This window comes from Anopheles bellator, chromosome 2, assembly GCF_943735745.2.
Source record: "Anopheles bellator chromosome 2, idAnoBellAS_SP24_06.2, whole genome shotgun sequence".
In the NCBI taxonomy this organism is placed as follows: Eukaryota; Metazoa; Arthropoda; class Insecta; order Diptera; family Culicidae; genus Anopheles; species Anopheles bellator.
This window is the reverse complement of record NC_071286.1, coordinates 28,181,946-28,203,344: the sequence shown is the minus strand read 5'-3', so window position 1 is coordinate 28,203,344 and position 21,399 is coordinate 28,181,946. Positions and strand designations below refer to the sequence as shown.

The window sequence follows — 21,399 nt, the reverse complement described above, 5'->3', positions numbered from 1 at the left end:
AAGCAAATGCAAATAAAATTTTACTCTTTCCGTTTGTTTCATCGAAAAATGCTGTCGTTTTTCTAAAAGATGCACAATAAACAGAGTATGGTAGAGAATATTGCATAATGAATGAAAAAACTCAATAATTTGCTTAGGTTTAGTAAAGACATATTTAGAGTCAATTTATAATAAGATAAATTCAAAATAAACTTTAAAAAATGGCTGATTTGAAAATGTTATTTTCGCCAAGCGATCGAAGTTTGAAGAAATGCCACTACGATCGATTCAAAGAGCACCATGGCAACCACATTAAATTGGCACAGCAAAAAACTATCAGACAAGACGTTTTTTTATTTGACGGCAAACCGTAAAGGTTGCCGTCGATTCGATGGTCTCAAAATAATTAAAATAGGTCAAGGTCAAAACACAAACCAATAAATCAATAAATATGCAATTAAACTTATTGATAACATACATAGTAAAAGCTTCACAAATTACCATCGCAAGACTCCAACAACGAGGTCGTAGGGGGAAGTGTTGTATTGTTGTTGTCATTGGACTGCAACAAATTATCCATCAGGAATCGATCCTTTGCATGATGATGATGATGCCCAATCTTTGCGGTGAACTGAGACGAATTCATGACACTACTCGTCGTGGACTCGTTTCCAATGTTTAGGCCACTTAGCCCAAGCTCTACATTGTTGCTGCCTTCTTGATCGCCAGGGGGACAATTCATATCAGCCGGACTCAGTTCGAATAGGTTCGGTGTTAGCCAGGCAGCTTTCTTCCACAACGGATCCTGGTCGTTATTATTGGCGTTGCCTGCCGTTCCAGGAACACCGCCCACCGTTGGATGTTCCTGGGTTCCCAGAAAGCTATTGTATTTTTCTGCTCCGGCGGCCGTTGCGACCGCACCCGGAGGAGAAACATTGCAACAACGGAGCCTATTCGCAGAGCTACCATCACTACCCAAAGCCGATGCATTATTCATTTCGACAACTTCCGGTGCACACAATGGTTCTGGCACTGGGTACCAGGTACCGTTAGCCACGGTTTTGAGAGAATTGTTTACACTACCGGCAAGATAGCCGGCCTCGAACTCCTGCCCATACGATCCGGGCGCCGAATGGTAGTAATTCATGTTGACAACTAAACTCCCGTAACAACGTTCTAGCCAATTGTTTCTACTGCATCCAGCAGTAAGCACTTTCTGTTTGGTTTGTGATTTTATGTCATATGCTCGCGGCCACAACAAACACTTGTTACTCGAAGCAAAAACTCACTTCTCCACAGCACAGAACATCAATGGCGTCTCACATTGAACTTATCTTCCTTCGAATTCGTGTGTGGTCTGCGGATGCAGGATTCTTCAGACTGCCGATTCACCCGAACAGGAAACGTTCCACTGAAAACACCACCATCCGAGAGTCTCCGATGCCACACATGCTGCGACATCAGGCTCAATTCGCAATAGGTTTTTGTAGAAACAATGCATACTGCGTCAAATGTGCCGAACAACGTGCTGCTCTCGCGAACTGCGTTTTTTGAATGAGACCCGAAGGATTTGAAGTGCGTATTAGAGCGCTCTCTGATTGGCGCATACAAACGCATGCTGAGCCGCGCTCGCTCTTCTATTGCGGCCCTCTCCTTTTCGCACCAGCATGCGCCAACAGGAGGCGTGGTTTGCTGCGCTGTCGCAATTTTGACAAATTTCCCAAAACAATAAGCGGAAAAAACATGCCGAAAGTTTCAGGACGAACAGCGATGCAAACGATGTTCCTTCGTCCTGTTTGTGATTTCGGAATGTTCATTTCTAATTCTACTCGTAATACTTACGCTGTGCAAGTTACTACCATGTGATATCATCGTTGGTTAGTCAAACGAGGACTGCTTGAGTGTGTCCTGTGCGACGAGAAAGAGAATTGTTTAATTTGTCACACAACACCGATAGTAATGGGGGTGCGCAAGGTAGATAAACATACCGTCCCAGAAAGCGCGAGGAGACTGAAATGCAATTTTGTTGTGGCGTTGGCTTATCACTACTGTGGTGGCCGTTTGTTTGTTTTAATTGGCATTGATTTTGATTTCGTAAGTTTGAGGAAGGATTATATACTTTTTTGAGTTGATTCATGCGTTCGATTAGTTTCCAATTGGTGTCGAAGTGATATGACTAATGTTTGCCTCATCAAGCATGCTTAAGTTTCATTAGGATGATTTTTAGGCGTTTTGCAAAAGTTTCACAATATATAAATACCACACGCTCGTAAACACATTCTAACCCATCTAACAGTATTGCACTGAAACGTAACAGTTAAAACAATGCCCTATGCACCCTGTTGGCGAATGTTTAAAACATCTTAAATCTAACCTTGAAAACTATTAGTCCCTGTTTGAATATCGATCAATAAAATGCTTCCTTGGCAAACCATATCTAATAACGATTGTGGCCATCAAGCTAAATGTAAATTTTTAGTGCCTATAAATGCCACATTATTGCGATAAATCCATCATCTTACGAAACGAGTGGAATCGGAGTAAACAGATCGATTGTGCGCTGAATGTTTGATTTGGAATTTCGTTACATATAAAAATGTGATCAAACACGTGTTACCATATTAATGCGCAATTCTATTGGTAAGCTGAGTATAGTTCGAAAGACACATGTAGATTTAAATATTAACAACACCATGATCGATCTCGGTCACTACTGCAGCGAGCAGTCGTTCTTTAACAGTAAAATAGTTGACCCAATTATGTTGCTAGCTAAGCGGTCTCGTTACCGACGCGCGGTAATCCAATCCAAACATAATTTAGTACATCTAGAGGTGTTTGTTTTCCAAGGGTAAGCTTCTTTAGCGAGGATTTTAATAACATGTTAAATATAGTATCTTTCCGGGAAATATTTCATTCCATTCTCTCGTTTAGAGAACTCTACAGGAATGGCTTATAAATAATCAACTGCAAATAAATAGTATCGTACGTGGGGTAGGTCGAAGGTTTGTGTGATTTAGCTAAACTTCGGTACGATGAGACCTTGCATCATGTCGAAACTGTTGCCATCCGGATGCACGGACACCGTTTCACCGGACGGTTGCTTTTTGACTAGCAGAAATCCGTAGTCATCGATTCCAACGACCGTGCCCTGCAAAGATTCGCCGCCTGGTCCTAGCATGCTTACCTCCGCGTCCTGGTGCAACCAGTGGCGATAGTACTCCTGCTGCAGTATCTCCAATCCGCGACATTGCACCCGTTCGTACAGTTCCTCGAGCTTGTTGAACATCAGGGCAAAGGTTTTCTCATACGACAGCAGTGACAGAGCGGTGGAATGTTTCGTATTGTAGTGCGCAATAACGTCGTTCAGGCACACCGTTGGCTTACTGTTGCTCAAGTTCAGGCCAACGCCAATGTTCACGATGGCCGTTTGGGCGTCGACTTGCGTGTTGAAGATGCTGCCACCAAGCTTCGCCGCACCGTACGCATAAATGTCGTTCGGCCATTTTAGTCCCAGATCGAGGTGCTGCAAAATAAAAGAAAACGGTGAACAACGTAAAATCGTTTTGAATCGTAATGTCACAAAATCCAAAGCCTCCTAACTAACGTCTTTTCTCTGCGTGTTCAAACCACCTGACACTACATGGCCGTTCGCTTTTTCACCGGGGCGCGTTCACGCTGTCACGAAGCTGTCATCGCGAGGAGTTTGACAGTGAAAAAATTCATTGATTTTTTCGGAACCCCGAACAGTGTCCAGCGCAGCGACGAAGACGAGGACAAACAAAAATCTCAAGTTGCTTGGTGCACCCCGCGCCACTGCCAACGAACCGATGGGCCAAGCGGCGCGCCATTGAATCGTGAGACTGTGTGCTCCCCCCGCACCATTCCCATTCCGTCGGAGTGAGTCCCGTGTTGTGTGCAAAAGGACCGGTGGTGGTGGCCACAGCACCTTGGCCCTCGCAAGCGGGTGAAAAACAGTGTGTTGTGCGGAGCAAGGCAGATGCAGAGGGAGAGTGGCAGGGCATTGCAGCAACTTTGCCGTATTTTCCCCTCCGGTTCACATTCCTCATAACCTCGGATCCCAATTACTTTGTAGCTTTGCTTGGCCCTCCCCCCGAGCTCCTAGTGGTGAACAGGAAAGCAGCACACGAACTATTATGGTTGGCGAGTCGAATGTCGTTTTGCGTAGCTCCGGCGCACCAATGCAACCAGCGCAGAGTGTCCTGCGGAGATGAAGTGCTTCGATGGCAGTAGACGGCTGGCGACACTGAACGGACGCCAGCAAGCGCCTCGGCGAACCACGGCATGCGTGTCGTCGTCGGTGCTAGGGACGGAACGACAGTTTCATTTCATTGGACGACGACCCCGTCCGCGTGCTTCTGCTGCGTCTGTCTCTGTGTCGGACGCGCGTAGACTAGGACACTGTGTTTGGTCGCATTTGGCAGCGGCGGTCTGCCATCTCCGCTAAGATGATGATGATGGCCAATAATAATTCCGGCGAGGCGAAGGGGGGCAGTAGCGCCGGGAACGCCCAACCGAACGAGGCTGCTGGTGGAGGTGGTGGTGGCAGTGGCGGAGGTGAAGAGTCTGGTAGTGACGGCGGTGGTGGTGGCGGCAGTGCCAACGCCAGCACCGGTGACAATGAAGTGAATATACGGCGCGGTCTGGATGTGATACAGAGCATGATCGATATTTCGGCTGACCGGCTCGAAGGACTGCGGACGCAGTGCGCCACCAGCGCTGAGCTGACGCAGCAGGAAATCCGCACGCTCGAGACGAAGCTCGTGAAGCTCTTCTCCGATCTGTTAATTACTAAATCGAAGCTCCCGGAGCGGTTGCCCGCCCGGGGCCTGCCCGCCACCGGGAATGAACTCAAGCAATGGCTCAGGGTCGTCGGTAAGTGTGGGGTTCGCGTTGTTGGCGGCCTTCGTTTTGAGCGGCAGTTTTAACGTTTTTTTCCTACTTCCACCAAAGGTCTGAGCTGTGCATCACTCAACGCTGTGATACAACAGGTCAGCACGCTCGAGGGACTGCTGGAGAAGGATGACAAGGAGCTGCGGACAATCATGGGCAACAATGTGTACGTCCGGGAAGAGGAAATCAAGCGGTTGACGCGCGCCTCCGGCAACTTGAAGCGCTACCGAGAGCAGCTCGAGGCTGTGGCTGGTGGGCGCAAAGTGAATGCGGGTGATGCGATGCACGATCTCTTCTGGGACTCCTGGGACCGCCAACCGGCCTGCCATCGCACGTCGCCCCGCGTGAACCGCTCGTTGGCCGGGGCCAAGTGCAACAAGCCGAATGTAAACTATCGTCACAACAACGGACCACCGATGGCGGCAGTGCCCAGCGGCGGAGAGTTTCATGCTGACCAACACATCACCAGCCCGCAGTCGGAGGAATCGATGGCCTCCCAGCATCATCATCACCATCACCTTCAGCACCACCACCACCACCAACAACAACACCACAACTACCAGCAGCAGCAGCACCATGAACAGCTGCTCAATCCGCATCACACCATCTCCCCGGACGAAGCGTCGACCAGCGGCTGCACTCCCTCGCCATCGCCCCCGAACTCGCCCTCCAGTGTGATGCTGCACGGCAAGCAACAGCAGCAGCAGAACCGCAAGGGTTTCCCCACGACGCCACCGCCCAAGCGGAAACATCAGACCGCGCTGCTCACCTCTTCCTCTTCGTCCTCCGCTTCCTCGGCGTCCACCGTAACAGGGACGGCGACGGTCACCACAACGCAGTCGGCAGGTGCCGTCGCTGCTTGCGCCGGAGGCACCAATCCTGCGGATGCCGCTTCCGCTGCGGCCCTAACCAAATCGAAATCCCACGAATCGCAGTTTGGCGGCGGTGGTGGCGGTGGTGCTGCTGGTGCCAACAACAATCACGCCGTCAACAACAACAACAACAATAATAACAACGGTAGCAGCGCTGGTCCGGGTGGAGGAGCCAACAACAATCCGCTTTATCTCGTCAACAATAACAACAACATTCCAACGCACGTGGTACCGCTGGGGTCGAACCACGAAACCGGAGGTCCGGCCGTCGTCACGTCGACAACGACGACGACACCCGGCAACAACATTCTAAGCGAAAGTGGGACGCTGATGGCCGCCAATCAGCGGCCGATGGGCAACGGAAGTGCCGGCAATCGGATGGGAACGTTCCCACGCAGTCGGCTGCACACGGAACCGACCATCACCAGTAGCAACACTATGGTGTCCCCATCGGGTGGCACCACGCAGCCGGATCATCTTTCCCATCCGCCGCAGCACCATCACCACCACCACCCCCACCACCATCATCATCTGCACCACGGTGCGCCACATCATCACCCTCCGTCGTATCATCACCATCTGCAGCAGCAAGCAACAAGCGGCGGCCAGTCGGAGGGTGGCGAGTACGGCGCCGGCGACGGGCCGCCGATCATCGGCCACAGCAGCGTGCCACCCAAGTCGCCCTGCACACCAATCATCACGCGCGGCATGGGCCACATGATACAGCACCGGTTCACGAAGAAGTTCAAGGTCACCAAGAGCACGTGCGATCTCTGCAACAAGCAAATGTTCTTTGGCTACAAATGCACCGAGTGCAAGTATCGGTGCCACCGGGACTGCATGCAAAATGTGCCACCATCGTGCGGCCTGCCGCAGGAGTTTGTGGACGAGTTCAAGAAGTCGCTCCAATCCGACACCCTTCTCCCGACGAGCGTCTCGCCCAACATTGGGCGGCCCCCCGGCGGAGGCACGATCCCCGGAGCCGGTGGCGGTGGCATGATGTATGTCGCGAGTGCGCGGGCCGGGACACTGGTGCGAGGCCCGATGCACGCGATTCACGCTTGCGGTGGCCCGGACAGTAGCTCGGCCGGTTCGAGCTGCAACAGCTCGTCCCCCTCGAGCCCGGCACTGCTCTCGCTGCCGCCGCAAACACCCGGCACTTCACGCCAGTTCAATTTTCCCGAGGTGCCCAACGGCCAAGGGGTGGCCGGTGGTAGCATGATGATGGTGTCAACGATTTCGACCACAGGCGGCAGCTCATTGATAGCGAGCGGCGGCGGAGGCAGTCTGGGCAGTGGTGGCATCACGATTGAAACACATCCCATCGGTGTCTCTTCCGGCGGTGGCGTGCACGCGGTGCGAAGTGTAGGCAGCAGCGGTTACGGTGGAGATAGCGGTGCTACCATCGAGATCCCCACGCTGCAATTCTCGGACATTCCCGATCACGGGGCCGTGTTGGGCGGCGAAAACGATAAGACGGGTTCAGCGAGTGCTACCAGCACCGACTCGTCCTCCGACCGCACACCGATCCGACTCGATTCGACCGAGGAGCGCGACCACGAAAGTAGCTGGCGGCAGAACAGTCTGTCCAAGGAGTGGGACATCCCGTACGACGACCTGCACCTGAAGGAGAAGATCGGCAACGGGCGGTTCGGCACGGTGCATCGGGCCCTCTGGCACGGCGACGTCGCCGTGAAGCTGCTCAAGGAGGACTATGTGGCCGGCGATCCGACACTCGAGGCGTTCAAGCTCGAGGTCGCCACGTTCAAGAAGACGCGCCACGAAAACGTGGTTCTGTTCATGGGCGCTTGCATGAATCCACCGCGGCTCGCGATCGTCACCTCGCTGTGCAAGGGCAACACGCTCTTCACGCACATCCACCTGCGCAAGGACAAGTTCAACCTGAACCGCACCACCCTGGTGGCGCAACAGATCTCGCAGGGCATGGGGTACCTGCACGCGCGCGGCATCGTCCACAAGGACCTCAAGACGAAGAACATCTTCCTCGAGAACGGCAAGGTGATCATCACCGACTTTGGGCTGTTCAGTGCGACCAAGCTGCTGTACTGTGAGCTGGGGCTCGGCATTCCGAGCGGCTGGCTTTGCTACCTGGCTCCGGAGCTGATGTGCAACCTGACAGCGTACCGCCCCGTCGAGGGCGATCTGCCGTTCACGCCGGCCTCGGACATCTACGCGTTCGGCACCGTCTGGTACGAGCTGCTGTGCGGCGAGTTTCCCTTCAAGTCGCAGCCGGCCGAATCGATCATCTGGCAGGTTGGGCGCGGCATGAAGCAAACCCTCGCCAATCTGCAGGCTTCGCGCGACGTCAAGGACATTCTGATAAAGTGCTGGAACTACCATGCGGACGACAGGCCCGACTTTGCCAAACTGCTGAACCTCCTCGAGCGCCTCCCGAAGAAGCGGCTCGCCCGATCCCCCTCGCATCCCGTGCAACTGTCGCGCTCGGCAGAATCAGTGTTTTAGAGTGGCGGCACATCGGCGTAGGGCGAAAGAGAAACCTTACCACACAAGTCCTGAGAAAAACATCCCTCACTGATAAGAAACACCCCCCCTCCACACACACTGTGCTTTCTCTACGCGTTCCCCGTTTTCAGATTTTGCCGCGCACTTCCTAACGGTCGATGCGTGGCGCAAAACAGTGTTTCCGCGATAGACTTTCGCATCCATTAAGGCGAAGATAGAAGGCAAATATAGTAAATATATGCAGCAGACGATTGCAGAAATGATCGGAAACGAAAGAGAGGGAGAGAGAGTGATAGGGTCAGGGGAGAGCAGTGTCGAAAAATGCTAGGAAAAAGGCAAATATGAAAAAAGAATGAAACCAACAACCAAACATGAGAACAAATTAATCACATCATTGGATCAGAGTTGTAATCTAAAATAGCTTCAAAGTTGAATAAAGTGTGACAAAAATAACAGAAAGCGTTTTGAGTCCGTCCCTTCGCCTCGGATGGCGGCAATGAGCAAGAAAGAACCGGATTCGGAAGGACAATTTAAACGAGAACAGACCCAACAGAGCAGAGAGCCACAATCCGAGAACCGTTTCGGGCCCCAATCGACGCTTCCTTCCCATTCGTAACCCAAACCCGGTCCAGATACTCGTTCTAAGCACTTACCTCATAACCTGGGATGGCGAGAATGGCCGAGACGATGGAAACTGCAACGAGATGCTGCACCATCGATAACCGCTGACCCAGCGGGCTGCTCATGGGAATGTGTAGCTGCAGGGAAAACATGGCGCATCCGGGAGGGCTTAACCACTGCAGGTAGAGAATTGCCCCAAAAAAATGGATTAATCTATCAAGCAGCCGCCAACCCACAGGTTCCCTTCAATCGTACGCACCTGATTGCTACTACGCCCTTTACCCTTGGTCTGGTGCCTGGCGATAACGATGAAGCCATGCGCCAGTGTCAGGTTGGACACGATCACCATCGAGGTGCTCATGATCGGTGCGTAAATTCCAATGCGACCAATTTTGTGTGTGGTCAAGTTCTGTAAAATCGTCAATCGTTCGTTAGGTCGATCGCGACCGTTGGGGCCACCCTTACCCACCTCAAAGTATTCCAAGGTGGAAAAGTCCTCCGGGCAGTGGAAAATCATCACCGGTAGATGTGTTTCGGTGGCGGGTCCCGGAGCGCCATCACTTTTGCCGCAGAACTGTAGCGTCAATTCCTGCGCCTGGATAACGTTCGGGCGGGCCATAGTGTCTTTCAATGCATCGAGCACCTCCACTTTGGCCTGCAAACGACAAAATGGGAACGAAATCAGGCATCCATTTGTGCACTCATTGTGGATCGAACTAACTTCATGTTTTCCCAAGAAATAGGCATTCTTGTAACCGATGGCATCCTCTTTGCTGGACTGCTTCAGCTTGAGCCCGATTCGTCCTCCGAGCAGGTCGCTCAGTATTGCGTAGCGTAATTCGTTCGAGCTTTGGGTGTCGTCGGTCTGATCAATGCTCGTTTGAACCAACGATGGGTCCAGTTCCAAATGAATCTGGAACGTGACAAACCATTAGTTTTTCCCGTTTTTCCATTAGATTGTGACGAGGTCCGTTGCCCACCAACCTGCGAAAAGATTGCTCTTCCACCGGTTTTACGATTGTGTGTCTCCAAAATGCTGGGCGTGTTCCAGGTTTCTTCTTGCGCCAGAATTTCCACGGCTAGCGAGTGCTCCTTCCCGGACATGTCTTTTACATCGACGAAACTACGGTGGGCCCAACACGAGGAAACGAATGAGCAACTACCTCCATACACATGAACAATGTGTGCAATGTGAACGATTTTACTTACGATAAAGGCTGCAGTGTGCCGGGTTCATCGGTTTCCAGGGAAAACTGTTTCTTAGCAGGCGACAGTTGGTAGCAGAATATGTGATGCAGCATCTTGATTTGTTTCCATTTGCGGTAAGAGAAGCTCACTAGCTCCCGCTCGCGTATCTGGAAAGCGTAACGAATTGTATTAGCATCAATTCTTTTACAAAATCACTTTTTGTGTGTTGCTGTTGGCTAAGTGTCTACCTCAGCTGTTTTCGAATCCGGCAGTATATTATCGAGCAAGTCGGAACACAAACTGAACACGATACCGCCGTGAAGAAAATAGTCCAACAACACTTTCCGTACCGTCACGTCAAGTGTCCCGGCCACGATGATCAATTTTGTGGTCTGTTGCCAACAGTTGGCCAGTGTTTGTGCAGTACTTATCGGGTAGATGGTATAGGTATTCGGTTCGAGTAGATTGTTCAGCGTTGCGATGACGTACTCCATCGTCGAGCTGCTATCCGAGTGCACTAGTATATTCGGTGGTTTGGGCGCAACACCGGCCGGTCCATCACCCAAACGCAACCGGTTTGAAGGGAACGAACTTTTGCGCAACGTTCGTCCCTTCGGTTTATCTCTCGACTGAGCACTGGCAGTATGTTTTGCGCTCAACCCGCAAGCAGATTGAGTAATTGGCAGGGATTGAACTACATTTTTCAGCGCTCCATTTCCTACACTCGGTGGTTCTACATTCAGGGTGGAGGTTTTGGCCTCTTCAGTTTCATTCGTTTCAGACATTTCTTTGGTGGCTGCATTTGTTGGCGAAACTGGCGAAAACGCTTTGGTTTGTAAATTGCACTCCGGTTGAGTCGCTCTCGTTTCAACAGCGGCGTCAGATTTCGCTTCGAAACTCAGCTCTTCCGGCGGCGATTGAATATAGTCTCCATTTTTAACCTCGGTATGCACGGTGGTTTGACTGTCTTCGGACGAGGCACTACTGTCGCGCTCGAGGGACGACACTATTCCGTCCGTCAGATCTAGCTGCGATCTGTTGCGCGAATTGCTACCGCTAGAGAGTAGATCCGTTCTACTTTGACAAGTAACTACCGTTCCGTTACCGGCCACTTCGAGTGAAATCTGAAAAAATTAAAAACAGTTTGATTTTCCGCCGTCATTTGGCGTTTGGAACCACCAATGCTTACCTTGATGTCATTTGATGAAATGATGTCCGGTTGCATGGCAACCGTGGTGTGACTAGATTGCCACGGTTCGTGATGAAGCACAGGTAGCAGCGTTAACTCCGAAAGCCATTCGTCTGCGTAGCGTGCTTTCAGTAGCTGTTGGAACAAGTTTTGGTTCAACTGTAGTTCCAGTTCCTCGAATGGCGTTGGCTCAGCGATGGTTTCGATAGCTAACACAAAAAAATGGGATGATTAGTCGGGTATCATTTCGTTTGAAGCTAATAACCTCAATAAACACTCACTTTCCAGCTGCACAAGTTTCAGTCGTCCACCGATCAAGTGGAAACGATTGTGGCCGAATGTCGCTACGATCAGTTGGAACAGTCGTGACGTGTTCACTTCCAGCAACAGCTCCAAACCACCAGAAGTACGATTCCAGGCCAAAAACTTCCCAAACCGGCTTAGCATAACGAGATCGTCGTCACTATGCGCCGTCGATTCGTTCGTTGTTTCTAGCGTGAGATGAAGTGGCATAGAATCATCACTGGACGTGTCCACGACCAGATCCAGACAGCTACTATAGGAAGCCTGCAACGTTTGGACGCGCTGCGGAATCGTTAGCCAGTCCGAAAGGTTTATCCGCTGAACGGGATACAAAAGACAGCCTCGCTGATCGGGGCGATACCATATAAACGATGACACGTTTGCGGACAGCGAGCATTCGGGAGAACCAAGACCCTCAGCAGTAGCACCTTTGGGAAAGGGGAAAAACACAAAAAAGCACAGAGAAATTGAACGATTTGCGGCGATCCCGGCGAGCGTAGTGACACCGCACAGAGCCACAAAGCGTTCGTTTCGACTATTACCACAGCTGGATGTAGTGTAAAAGCTGACAGCGTAGCGATCGGTCAGTATTTTCCTGAGACTATTTCTTATCGTCCTAAACTTAAGCGATGTGCGGATGGTCATTACGAGATACATTAATGTAAACAACATAGTGTACACGCGCGGGTATGATTATTAGTAGGTGAGTGAGATTGCAGGCAGGGCACAAGCACAAGGGAGAGTTACGATCGAAACTAGTGACGGGGCTGTGGCAGAGTTGTTAAGCACCGATAGTGAAGAGCATGCGGAATGCACAGTGGTTATATCGTCATTAGATCGTTATTACTACTCGATGGGTTACTAGAAGTGGTGTAAAAGAGTATCACACTTTTCTTTCCTACTATAGTGTTGAGGGACCTTCGTTCAGGCTCTATCAGTCTCCACGGTGCGCCCGTAAACTCGCAACGATGATAGGGATTGTTTACATCTCGTGACAAGCTTGCCACCTGTCAGAAAAACAACCAAAGTGTAGCGTTTTTCCTTACAGAAACACGAGTGAAACGAAAACACGGAAAAACGACTGGCGACGGTTGAAAGCCGGACAATTCTTTAATTAAATTTATTTTCATCATGTTTTCAACAAATGCTCGAAATATATATAGATACAGAAACGTACAATGAAGAATCGTAAACGTTTTGGAGTTCACTTTGTCCGCCATTATTTATTTTCTCTTGTACGCCGGGTCCATTGATTTTAGTGCCAAAAAACAATGCTTTGAATTATTGCTTTTTATTGAAACGAACAAATAATAATAATGTAATCATCATAATAAGTTTATATTCAAGAACCCTAATAATTTAAGGCAAAATACCAATAATAAAGTTTCATTAGATACATCGATCTACAAAAGGAGAATTACTTTAGCTGAGGATTCGATCGGTCGGTGCGCGAGCATAAATAACTACTGTACTGCTGTACCTTTTGCTGCTATTTAAACACAACTAAACTTTACACCGTCTTCACTAGAGAAACAGTTTTGGCAATGAAGTCGATATTTTCTAACGCGTACATCTATACCATTGGTGCCGTCCCCGAGCTTGACGTGACAAACGCAGCATTTGAAGCATTCGATGTGGTAGAACAACCCGAGGCTTTCGATTGCCATGGCCGCACCTTTGCCTGCAAACGAGCAAACAAAACAAACATAGTTACGTAACTGGCTCCAGGAACGTGGCCGGTTGCACATGAAGTCTGTCTCGGGGGGCTGGGCACGTACCGAGCTCTATTCGGCAATGGGAGCATTCCTTTTTTCCACTCACGCTCAGCACCTTGTCGGTGGTGTTGGAGTACTGCTGTTGCTGCTGCGAAGCCGGTGGAAGAACCGGTGGTGGCGGCTGATGATGGTGATGGGGTGGCAGCGGTTGCGGTTGGTTGTGATGCTGATGATGATGGTGATGCTTCATCGAGTTGATCATTGCCAGGTCCGAGTCCTCGGACAAGTTGCTACGAAGAGAATCGACTCCATTCAGAGCGAAACCGTGCTAAAGGCGAACCCAAAACTTACTCCGAGTGTTCGGAACTACCGGCGTTCAGCTTCTGCACTCGCTGCGTTATTGCGTCGATTACAAACTTTGGCAATGGCCGCTTGGCGTTATTCTTCTGATGTTGCTCGATGCGCCTTTGCTCCGCTTCCTGCACCAACCAGTGCTGGCCGTACAGGGTGGTGGTGGTGCTATTGGAGTTACCGGCATTACCACCCTGCCCCCGATTCACCGTCGCCAGCGTCGGTTGGTAAGCATTCTGTTTGTTATCTGAAAGGCCAAACCGAAACGTCTCATAATTTGCGTGCTAAGCTTCCCGTCGGATTTCGCCCCTTACCTTTGGGATGTTGCTCAAGCATATTACTGTACAGTCGCGTACGGTCACCGCCGGGTACCTGGAAACCTCCGCCACCAGCGTGTGACGCCATCGTGTGTCGATGGTGGTGGTGTTCGGGGAAACCGTTGAGCATGGGCCTCGGTGCCACCACGGGACGTCGATCGGGAACCGGATGTCGATCCGTCACAGTTGGCCAACCACCATCGAAGCTCGCGCCCGAATTTGTCGAATACTCTTCACCGTATGACGAGAGCGAAGAAGGATGCGACGAGGATGCGGCGACCTGCGACAGGTTGGGCATCGATTCCCGATGCAATGAACCCATCTCGTACGATCCAACGTCGTCCAAGAACGGCGTTTCGAAAGATGCATACGCGTTGACATTCTGCAATGAGCGACTGTCGATTGCAGGCATCGAGGCTCGGTGGTGATGGTTATGATGGTTATGGTGATGATGGTGAGGAAGATGCTGGTGGTGATGGGTGTTATAGTACGGTTGTTGTTCCCGCTGCGGCTGGTGTTGCTGTGGTGGTTGCTGCTGCTGCTGTGGCTGCGGTTCGGACAACCGCGAGGAGTCAGTTTTTGTTAGCTTCTCGTAAAAGATTTGTTTCTCTCTTCGCCGCTGCAATTCTTCCTGTTCGATCTGCAACAGCTCCCGCTCGACGCTGACTATTTCCTGGAAGCAGTAAGAGACGTGGGCCATTAGGAGGGTGTTGTTACATATTAAACGTTCCACCGTACCTCATGATCTCTAGCATCGTACAGTGGATGGTGGTGGACCGATGGTTGCGTTTCAATCCGGTTACTGTACACCAACAGTTCCTGCTGCTCTTGGTCCTGCTGATGATCCTTTTCTGTGAGAAGCTCGGCTTGCTTCTTACTTTGCTGGCGCTGCACTTGCTGCACCACTTCGTAGCTCTCCAGACTTCTCCATTGTTCATCGCTCGAAAGCTGCCGATAGTCTTCTCGCCCAACGGATTTGTCGCCGTTTTGATGTTGTTCGTACAAGGTCGTGTTCTTGCCATTCCCATTGGTTACGCTATGGTCGAGATGGTTTTTATCGTCGCCATTCGAATGCACTGCTGCTGCCAGGGCATTTTTCTGCACCCAGCTTGCGACCGTTCCGGCGGTTGAGTGGCGTGGAGGTTCGATTTCCGGTTCATCATCCACCGGCGGTGGTGGGGGTTTCTCTTTCGGTGGTGTTAATTTGGATTTCGGTAACGACGATAACAGTATAAGATCATCGTTGAATTCTGCAACCGGGTCCTCTGCGTAGTCGGTGGGCAGGCTTACAACAGTTAACGGTGGTATCAGACACTCTGTGAGCTGCCGATCCGCTGCTGTCACGTCCTTCGGCGAAGGATGCTGGTCTCCAGTTGCGGGAAGGAACGCATCATCGTCGACCAGCGCGTCGTATTCATTTAGCTCGCTGTCCATCTCTTCAAACGCCACATCCAATGCATTCTCAAGAAGCTGAAAGTAGTAAATTGTAACGGTTAACAGTAGCGTATGCCAACTAGCACAAGTCTATGGCAAAGGGCCCACAACAGACCATTCCTAAAGTTCCTAGGACCAGGTAGTACGTGTGCGATAATCTTAATCCTGCACGACACGACCTACACGAATGTCTTCCGCATGCCACTTAGCAAAGTACACGCATTAAAGATCATTTTGTCCGCGGGTCGTTCGACGACGACGACGAAATGGTAATGGCAATGATGGGTTACCGGGGAAGTAGGATGTAACTTACAATATATCTCGCGGTTTCTACACTCTAGGCGCTATCATTTAAACGGACGATGCGCGTTTTGCCTCCTTCATCAAGACGTGTGGAAAGAGATAAAAAGTGAGAAGAAACACCAATCGGTCATGTAGTAAACGTTCTCTTTTGCCAAGCAACGCTTATAACTCGCAACATTTCACTACCGTACGCCCAATGGACAACGTTCAGCAGCCACATGCAACTCTGCCAAATAAAAAAAACTCGACACCCGCGAAGGGAAACTCATAACTCAAGACACTTAATGGGTGCGAAGCGACTCTTGAGTAATAAAACGAAAATTCTTGGCTAAAGCAAACGAAAGGAATGCACCCATCATTAGTCAGACGGGCAAACGCAATGCAAAACAAAAAAAACAACACATTCAAACACTCATCGCATGAGTAACACAACAAAATGCCACACGAAAATGATGATCACTTGCCAAGCCGAAAAATGAAACTAATAACGATGCAAAAATAGTCATGCATTCCACGACACCGCGGCACCGAAAGCCAGGACGAAAATATAACACGCCAACCTGTTGCGTGGCGGCGCCGACAGACTAAACAAAATTGGCATTCGTGGGGAAGGCGGCAGTGATCTTACCTGGCCATTGCCACACTCGGTGTCGGAGAATTCGCTCGCCGAATCCAGGGTCGTTACCGAGCGGACCGGACTTTTGCCTACCTCCGCCAGTAGGTGCGACAGCATTTCGTTATCGTCCGCCTGCGAGACGACCGAGCTGCGGGATAAATCTGTCGACTGAATGCCACTGTCTTCGTAGCAATCGCCGCCGTTATTCCGCTTCAAATGCTCCAACGTTAACTCGTAACGCTCCTTTCCCCCATGGAGCCCTGCTGCGCTCGCTGTCGCTGCTGCTACCAGTGCCTTGGCACTTGCCCCCACGTTCGATTCCGAGCGACTCTTAACAACCGTGGTAACGGCACCACTATTGCTACGACTACGGCCCACAGCTTCCGATTGTAGCTCATCGTTCGCCTCACTTGACCGGTACCGCTCGAAGATCGCTCGCCGTTCCTTAATGCTGCCGCCGGTAGCGAGCCACTCCGACGACGACCCGTTCGGCGCCGGTTCATCGGAGGTGGATGATTGCGTTTCGTACCGTTCCTCATGGCCATTTCCAGCGGACACGGTACTGCTGATGAAGGGCTTTGTCGTAGGGGCTACCGTATCCTGTGCGCAGGACATCTGCTGAAGCTGGAGCTGCTCAAATAGTCGGCGCCTTTCTATCACATTCACCTTTGGAGTTTCTTCTGGCTCTCGCTGCTCCTCGACTGAATCGGACCCTGCTGTCTCTTCACCGTGCAGTGGCCCACCAACGTGGTCCTGTGGCGCCAATTCTTCGGCGCGCACACTCAATTTATCTATATTGGTCGTCTCATTGTAGACCATATTGCTTTCGATAGTCCCAGGCACAATGTCGGTGGTCTCGTTTGATACCTTACCGGTGACGGCTGGGCTGCCGCTCAGTATCGAGGTCCTGCTACTGAGGGAAAATTTGGACTTGTAATTTTCAATGGCCAAAGAAAATTCGTTCATTTCGGGCACTTCCGGTGACTCAATGATCAACTCGGGCGTTTTCGAGCCGCCGTCGGTTTGCTTCGATGAACAGCAGCTGCTGGTATCATCCGTGGCCCGTTCGTCCGTCGAGTCATCCTAGTAGGCGAGCGGGAACCGTGACACACGATCAGTGCAATGTTACTCGAAACCAGAAATGTGTCACTCAGCCTACCTTGTACTGTTCCTTCCCGGCATCCCTGCCGTCCTGCGGGTCGTCACTGAAACTGCCGGCATCCTCGTCGTCCTCGGCGCCGGGTAAAATGAATCGCCTTCGGGATCCACTTTGCGAACGAAAAGCGAAAAAACACAACGTAAAAAAGGAATTAAAACCAACCCATGCCACCACCGTCATCATCATCAGCATCATCATTGCACAGCTACCTATTTTCCAGCATTTCCGAAAATGTTTTCGATTTCTTGCGGCCCCGGCACACTTCCTCCTGCTCGATCTTCTTGGCCTCGGTAATCTTGTCGATGATGTGCTCGACCCGTTTCCTGCGGGACGACTTCCAGTTGTCCAGATTGCACTGCCACTCCTCGGCATCCTCGACCACCACCTCGCGTTGCGTTTTCAGCTCCAGCTTGCGCTCGGTCGACGGTTTGGCCTTGTTCAGATCGTACAATTTGGCCGGTTTAATCTGCACAAACTGTAACGGATCGTAGGCCGGTTTCGGCGGTGCGGCTCGCGTTACGCGGCTCTTTTTGATAAACTCATCCATCTCCGTGGTGGTGCTGTTGTTGCTGGACGGTGTCGTCGCCATCTGCCGATTGACCCGAGGGGGGAGAAATAAAAAAGTGAAACACACCGGAAGTGATCCGCGGTGCGAATGTGCGGGGGGTGGTGATTAATTTTAGCTTCCCGCATATTTACTAGCCGAATTCAGTATACCCCCCCGTTTGTCCCCGGTCGGTCATTCTCACGTCGATCGTCATTCAGCAGCGGTCGGATCGTTGCGTAACGTAGTTCCCCGATTCGGAGCGCTTCTTGTGACACCAGCGGGCCAAACAAAAGCCAGCCGGGCGCCATGAATTTTGCCCGAACCCACGATCAACAAACGATCGTCGCCGTCGTGCTTGCGCCCGTGTCCCCTTCCATGGAAAGCTAAATATTTATAAAAGCGCATTTTCTTTGCGCCATTAAACTTCCGCCTACGGTCGCGGCGACACCCACCACCCACAGGAGATAGTGACGACAATCGGACCGAACGCAAAGGAAAACACACCATCGGAACCGGAACATGTGGTGTGTTTGCGCGGTGCGCTTTGTTTTAAAAAATCGAATAATTGGAGAATTGCTATCTTTATTGCGCGGCGGCGGCGGCGGTCCCGTGATTCTTGTTCGATCACAAAAAGCACTCAAATAAAATGAGGCAAAAGCGGTGCCGAGCGGCGGCGTATCGGAGTAGGCGCACACACCGTGATTGGCATTGAAGTTCCACGCAATACCCAGATAGTGGGGCCGCGCGCGCGTGGTACGAAGAAAATATAACAATCTGCTGATTTAATGATTGCTTTTCAAACAAGCGTCTGGCCGGGGCGCGCTCGTGCGCCCGTTTATTGGCGCGAAAATGAAAACAAAACTCCCGTCTACTCGTGGGGCCCTACGGATTGATTGCATGCCGCCGGAGGATAGGTGTGAGAAACGCAATGCAGCCGTCGGGACGCCGTGTATTAGGCCGCGCGACTTTTGGACGTAGTACACCCGAGCAGACGTGTTTTTTCGCTTAGTAAATGCGATTCCGCTGCGCCCCTTTCGACAGCGACGACGACGACGGCCAAGGGGTCCGCCGATTAGTTTCGTTTCCTCTTCTCGCTGTCGAACGCGGGGCGTTAAATGCTTGGGAAGTCGCAGCAGCAGCGGCGGCAGCGGCAGCGGCAGGCAGACCGACGAAGGCGCTCGATGCGCGATGCGTGGAGGGCAAAATAGTACCGTTATGCGAAGAGCAGAATCGTCCCCTGTGCGCCCGTTTCTAAGCAACCGTTGCCGTGAGCGAAGGCACGGTACCACATAAAAAAGGTTGTTAAGAAACAAAAACGCACCGAAAGCATCGCTATTATTGCCGGTTGCTGTTGATCGCCCCCGCCACGGGTAGAGATTAATCTTTCACGACGAACATTTTCACAACATTCTCACAATAATCAATTTGGAAGCACAAGCAAGAAGGGCACGACAATACCGCCGAAAACCCTCACGCACGGGTCTGGGATCGCTGTTTTCTCGAAATGTCCAAAGCAGCCGTCCGCCGCGGTAATTTGGCCTTTAGACCGCTGCCGGAAGGGAGAGAGGGAGGGTCGTTGTCGTCGTGTCGCCTTCGCTGGGTTCCATGGTGCGGGGCGCTGTCTCGAGTTTCGTGTGACAAACGCGCAAAGCTACGTAAGCTACGCGGCGAACGGGCGCGCCGAGAGAGAGCAACTTTGATCCCATTCCTATCTCCTGTGCCGCCGCCCGGCCCCTTTCTTCGCTTTCCGTGCGTCGCTGGCCCGCGAGCGGATCCACAACCGTTCCTTTTCCACCGTTAACCAACCTGTTGTCCAGCCCTCTGCGCTCATCTAATTCATCATCTGCCAGCAGCAGCAGCGTACCTCTGCGGGCCCCGTTATGATAGAGTGAAAGAGCCGGAAGATAGAGAAAATGGCCTAATCCGACACTATCACGTCACTGTTAGCTGCCAGGGCGCGGTGCAGTGCGCGCACTAGTTGCACTGCCGCGCCACACTCCACGTACTCCGTTCGTTACGTTACACCACCTGTTTTGGACAACTCGGCCGCCGCCGCGCACGCTCCCCTCCGCTACCCTGCTGGTGGCTGGTCACGGCGGACGACGACGACGATGGCGCAGCTCCGTGTGCACTGATAATGGGCGCGTGCGGGGCTCGCAAAACATTAGACCCACGGTGCGCGCGCGGCCTTCCCGCTCGGCGACGATAAAACCCATGCGAAACGGCCCGCAACGCACCGCAACACAAAACGATTTATTTACAGCCGCGGTTTCCACCTCCGGTGCGCGAATGGCCCAGGCGGAACCAGCAGGCCCCGCGGCGGTTGAAATAAAAAAAACCGTAAATTAAATAAGAGAAATGAAATGAAAAAAAAACACCCAAAAGCGCGAATTGCGCACATTTTCGACGAATTCCAACCCAAGAAGCCGCGGACACACCGCAGCAGAGCAGCTTCTCGGTATGCAGCGCCTACTATTGTTTGCTGGACATGGGCAGCCAACACAGGGCCGTCGGAGCCCCGCATCCGCCTCCTGCCTGTCGCGTGTGCCCGTGTGTGGCGTACATTCTGCGTTGCATTACCCTAAAAAGCAAACAAACCGTGCACGATCGCGGTGGCTGCTCTGGCTGCTGCTACTGCTGTGGCTGCTCAAGGGACCAACGTCACCGTTCTTCCTGCGGTGGCTGATCGGCGGACGAAAGGCGATGAACCACTGCGGACATTCGCCACCACCACCAACGTGTGCTGTAACACTCTAAATGCGCAACTTCCGTCACTTCAGGCGACACACGGAGTTTGGTTCGATTTTTGGTCAATCCCGGCCCGGCCCGGCCTCATCGATTTCTATTTATATGGCCGTCGATGCGTAGAGAAAACACACACGCAGGCACGCGGGCGCAATGGAATGAAACCGAAAAACATACGAAAAACAAGCCACACCGCGCACTGCACGTTTCAATTGTTGTTGTTGTTGGTGGTGGCACACTGCTGCTGCTCCTCCGCCGCACTCACGAACCGTGAATCGGTGGACGTTGCACGAGACACGCACATCACGCTCGGCAGCACCGTAATTTGGGCCCCCTAGGGACGGAGGGGACACAGTACGACGGACAACCGCGACGATGACGACGACAACAGCAGCGACTAACGGAACAGCGACGACGAACCTCCGGTAAGCCTTTCTGCGGCTTTCCTCTCTTTCTCTTTCGCGACGAAATGTTGGAATGTTGACTGACGAACGAACGAACCGTGCTGCCAGACGCTCACTGCCACTGATGACAGGTGAGAAGTTTTGCGTGAGAAGGTGAGCTCTGCCGCACAGGGTGACTCATCACAAGGGGGGAAAAGATTACGATTAATGGCACGATTTTTCAAATTGCGTTTCATATTTTATTACTCTAGTTATCCAGTG

At 51.7% G+C, this 21,399-nt stretch overlaps 3 protein-coding genes across 4 annotated transcripts; 1 reads left to right on the top strand and 2 right to left on the bottom strand.

The window, feature by feature from the left end:
* Nucleotides 1-1,914: 1,914 nt before the first annotated feature.
* LOC131211730 (biotin--protein ligase) lies at nt 1,915-12,219 on the bottom strand. Its single transcript, XM_058205316.1, has 11 exons — nt 12,090-12,219; nt 11,526-11,975; nt 11,245-11,453; nt 10,304-11,179; nt 10,077-10,222; nt 9,852-9,990; nt 9,589-9,780; nt 9,337-9,522; nt 9,127-9,276; nt 8,900-9,043; nt 1,915-3,502 (listed from the first exon to the last, which is right to left on the bottom strand). Exons 1-11 carry the CDS (start codon nt 12,217-12,219, stop codon nt 2,993-2,995), a joined length of 3,132 nt encoding a protein of 1,043 aa, XP_058061299.1. The 3' UTR covers nt 1,915-2,992.
* LOC131211728 (cyclin-dependent kinase 12) lies at nt 4,335-8,630 on the top strand. The gene is made up of 3 exons (XM_058205315.1): nt 4,335-4,872; nt 4,951-5,381; nt 5,457-8,630. The coding sequence occupies exons 1-3, from the start codon at nt 4,446-4,448 to the stop codon at nt 8,244-8,246; spliced, it is 3,648 nt and encodes a 1,215-aa protein (XP_058061298.1). The 5' UTR covers nt 4,335-4,445; the 3' UTR covers nt 8,247-8,630.
* A 546-nt stretch (nt 12,220-12,765) lies between the features above and the next one.
* On the bottom strand, nt 12,766-21,159 carry LOC131212857 (uncharacterized). Of its 2 annotated transcripts, none has more exons than XM_058206910.1 (9): nt 20,588-21,159; nt 17,652-18,031; nt 17,443-17,551; nt 16,296-17,366; nt 14,669-15,400; nt 13,928-14,603; nt 13,614-13,860; nt 13,326-13,558; nt 12,766-13,228 (listed from the first exon to the last, which is right to left on the bottom strand). In XM_058206910.1, exons 2-9 carry the CDS (start codon nt 18,029-18,031, stop codon nt 13,041-13,043), a joined length of 3,636 nt encoding a protein of 1,211 aa, XP_058062893.1. In that variant the 5' UTR covers nt 20,588-21,159; the 3' UTR covers nt 12,766-13,040. The 2 variants fall into 2 exon arrangements, with proteins under 2 accessions (XP_058062893.1, XP_058062892.1); XM_058206909.1 differs by having other exon boundaries at nt 13,326-13,552.
* Between the last annotated feature and the right edge of the window lie 240 nt (nt 21,160-21,399).

Coding starts and splice junctions, on each gene's coding strand:
- LOC131212857 (XM_058206910.1), bottom strand. CDS start 18,031: ATGGCGACGACACCGTCCAGCAACAACAGCACCACCACGGAGATGGAT. Junction 17,552..17,651: donor TCGGAAATGCTGGAAAATAG/GTAGCTGTGCAA, acceptor TCGTTCGCAAAG/TGGATCCCGAAGGCGATTCA. Junction 13,229..13,325: donor CCATTGCCGAATAGAGCTCG/GTACGTGCCCAG, acceptor GCTCGTTTGCAG/GCAAAGGTGCGGCCATGGCA.
- LOC131211728 (XM_058205315.1), top strand. CDS start 4,446: ATGATGATGATGGCCAATAATAATTCCGGCGAGGCGAAGGGGGGCAGT. Junction 4,873..4,950: donor GCAATGGCTCAGGGTCGTCG/GTAAGTGTGGGG, acceptor CTTCCACCAAAG/GTCTGAGCTGTGCATCACTC. Junction 5,382..5,456: donor CGCAGTCGGAGGAATCGATG/GCCTCCCAGCAT, acceptor AACTACCAGCAG/CAGCAGCACCATGAACAGCT.
- LOC131211730 (XM_058205316.1), bottom strand. CDS start 12,219: ATGTTGTTTACATTAATGTATCTCGTAATGACCATCCGCACATCGCTT. Junction 9,991..10,076: donor GGCACACTGCAGCCTTTATC/GTAAGTAAAATC, acceptor GGCCCACCGTAG/TTTCGTCGATGTAAAAGACA. Junction 3,503..8,899: donor TCGCCATCCCAGGTTATGAG/GTAAGTGCTTAG, acceptor TTTATTTTGCAG/CACCTCGATCTGGGACTAAA.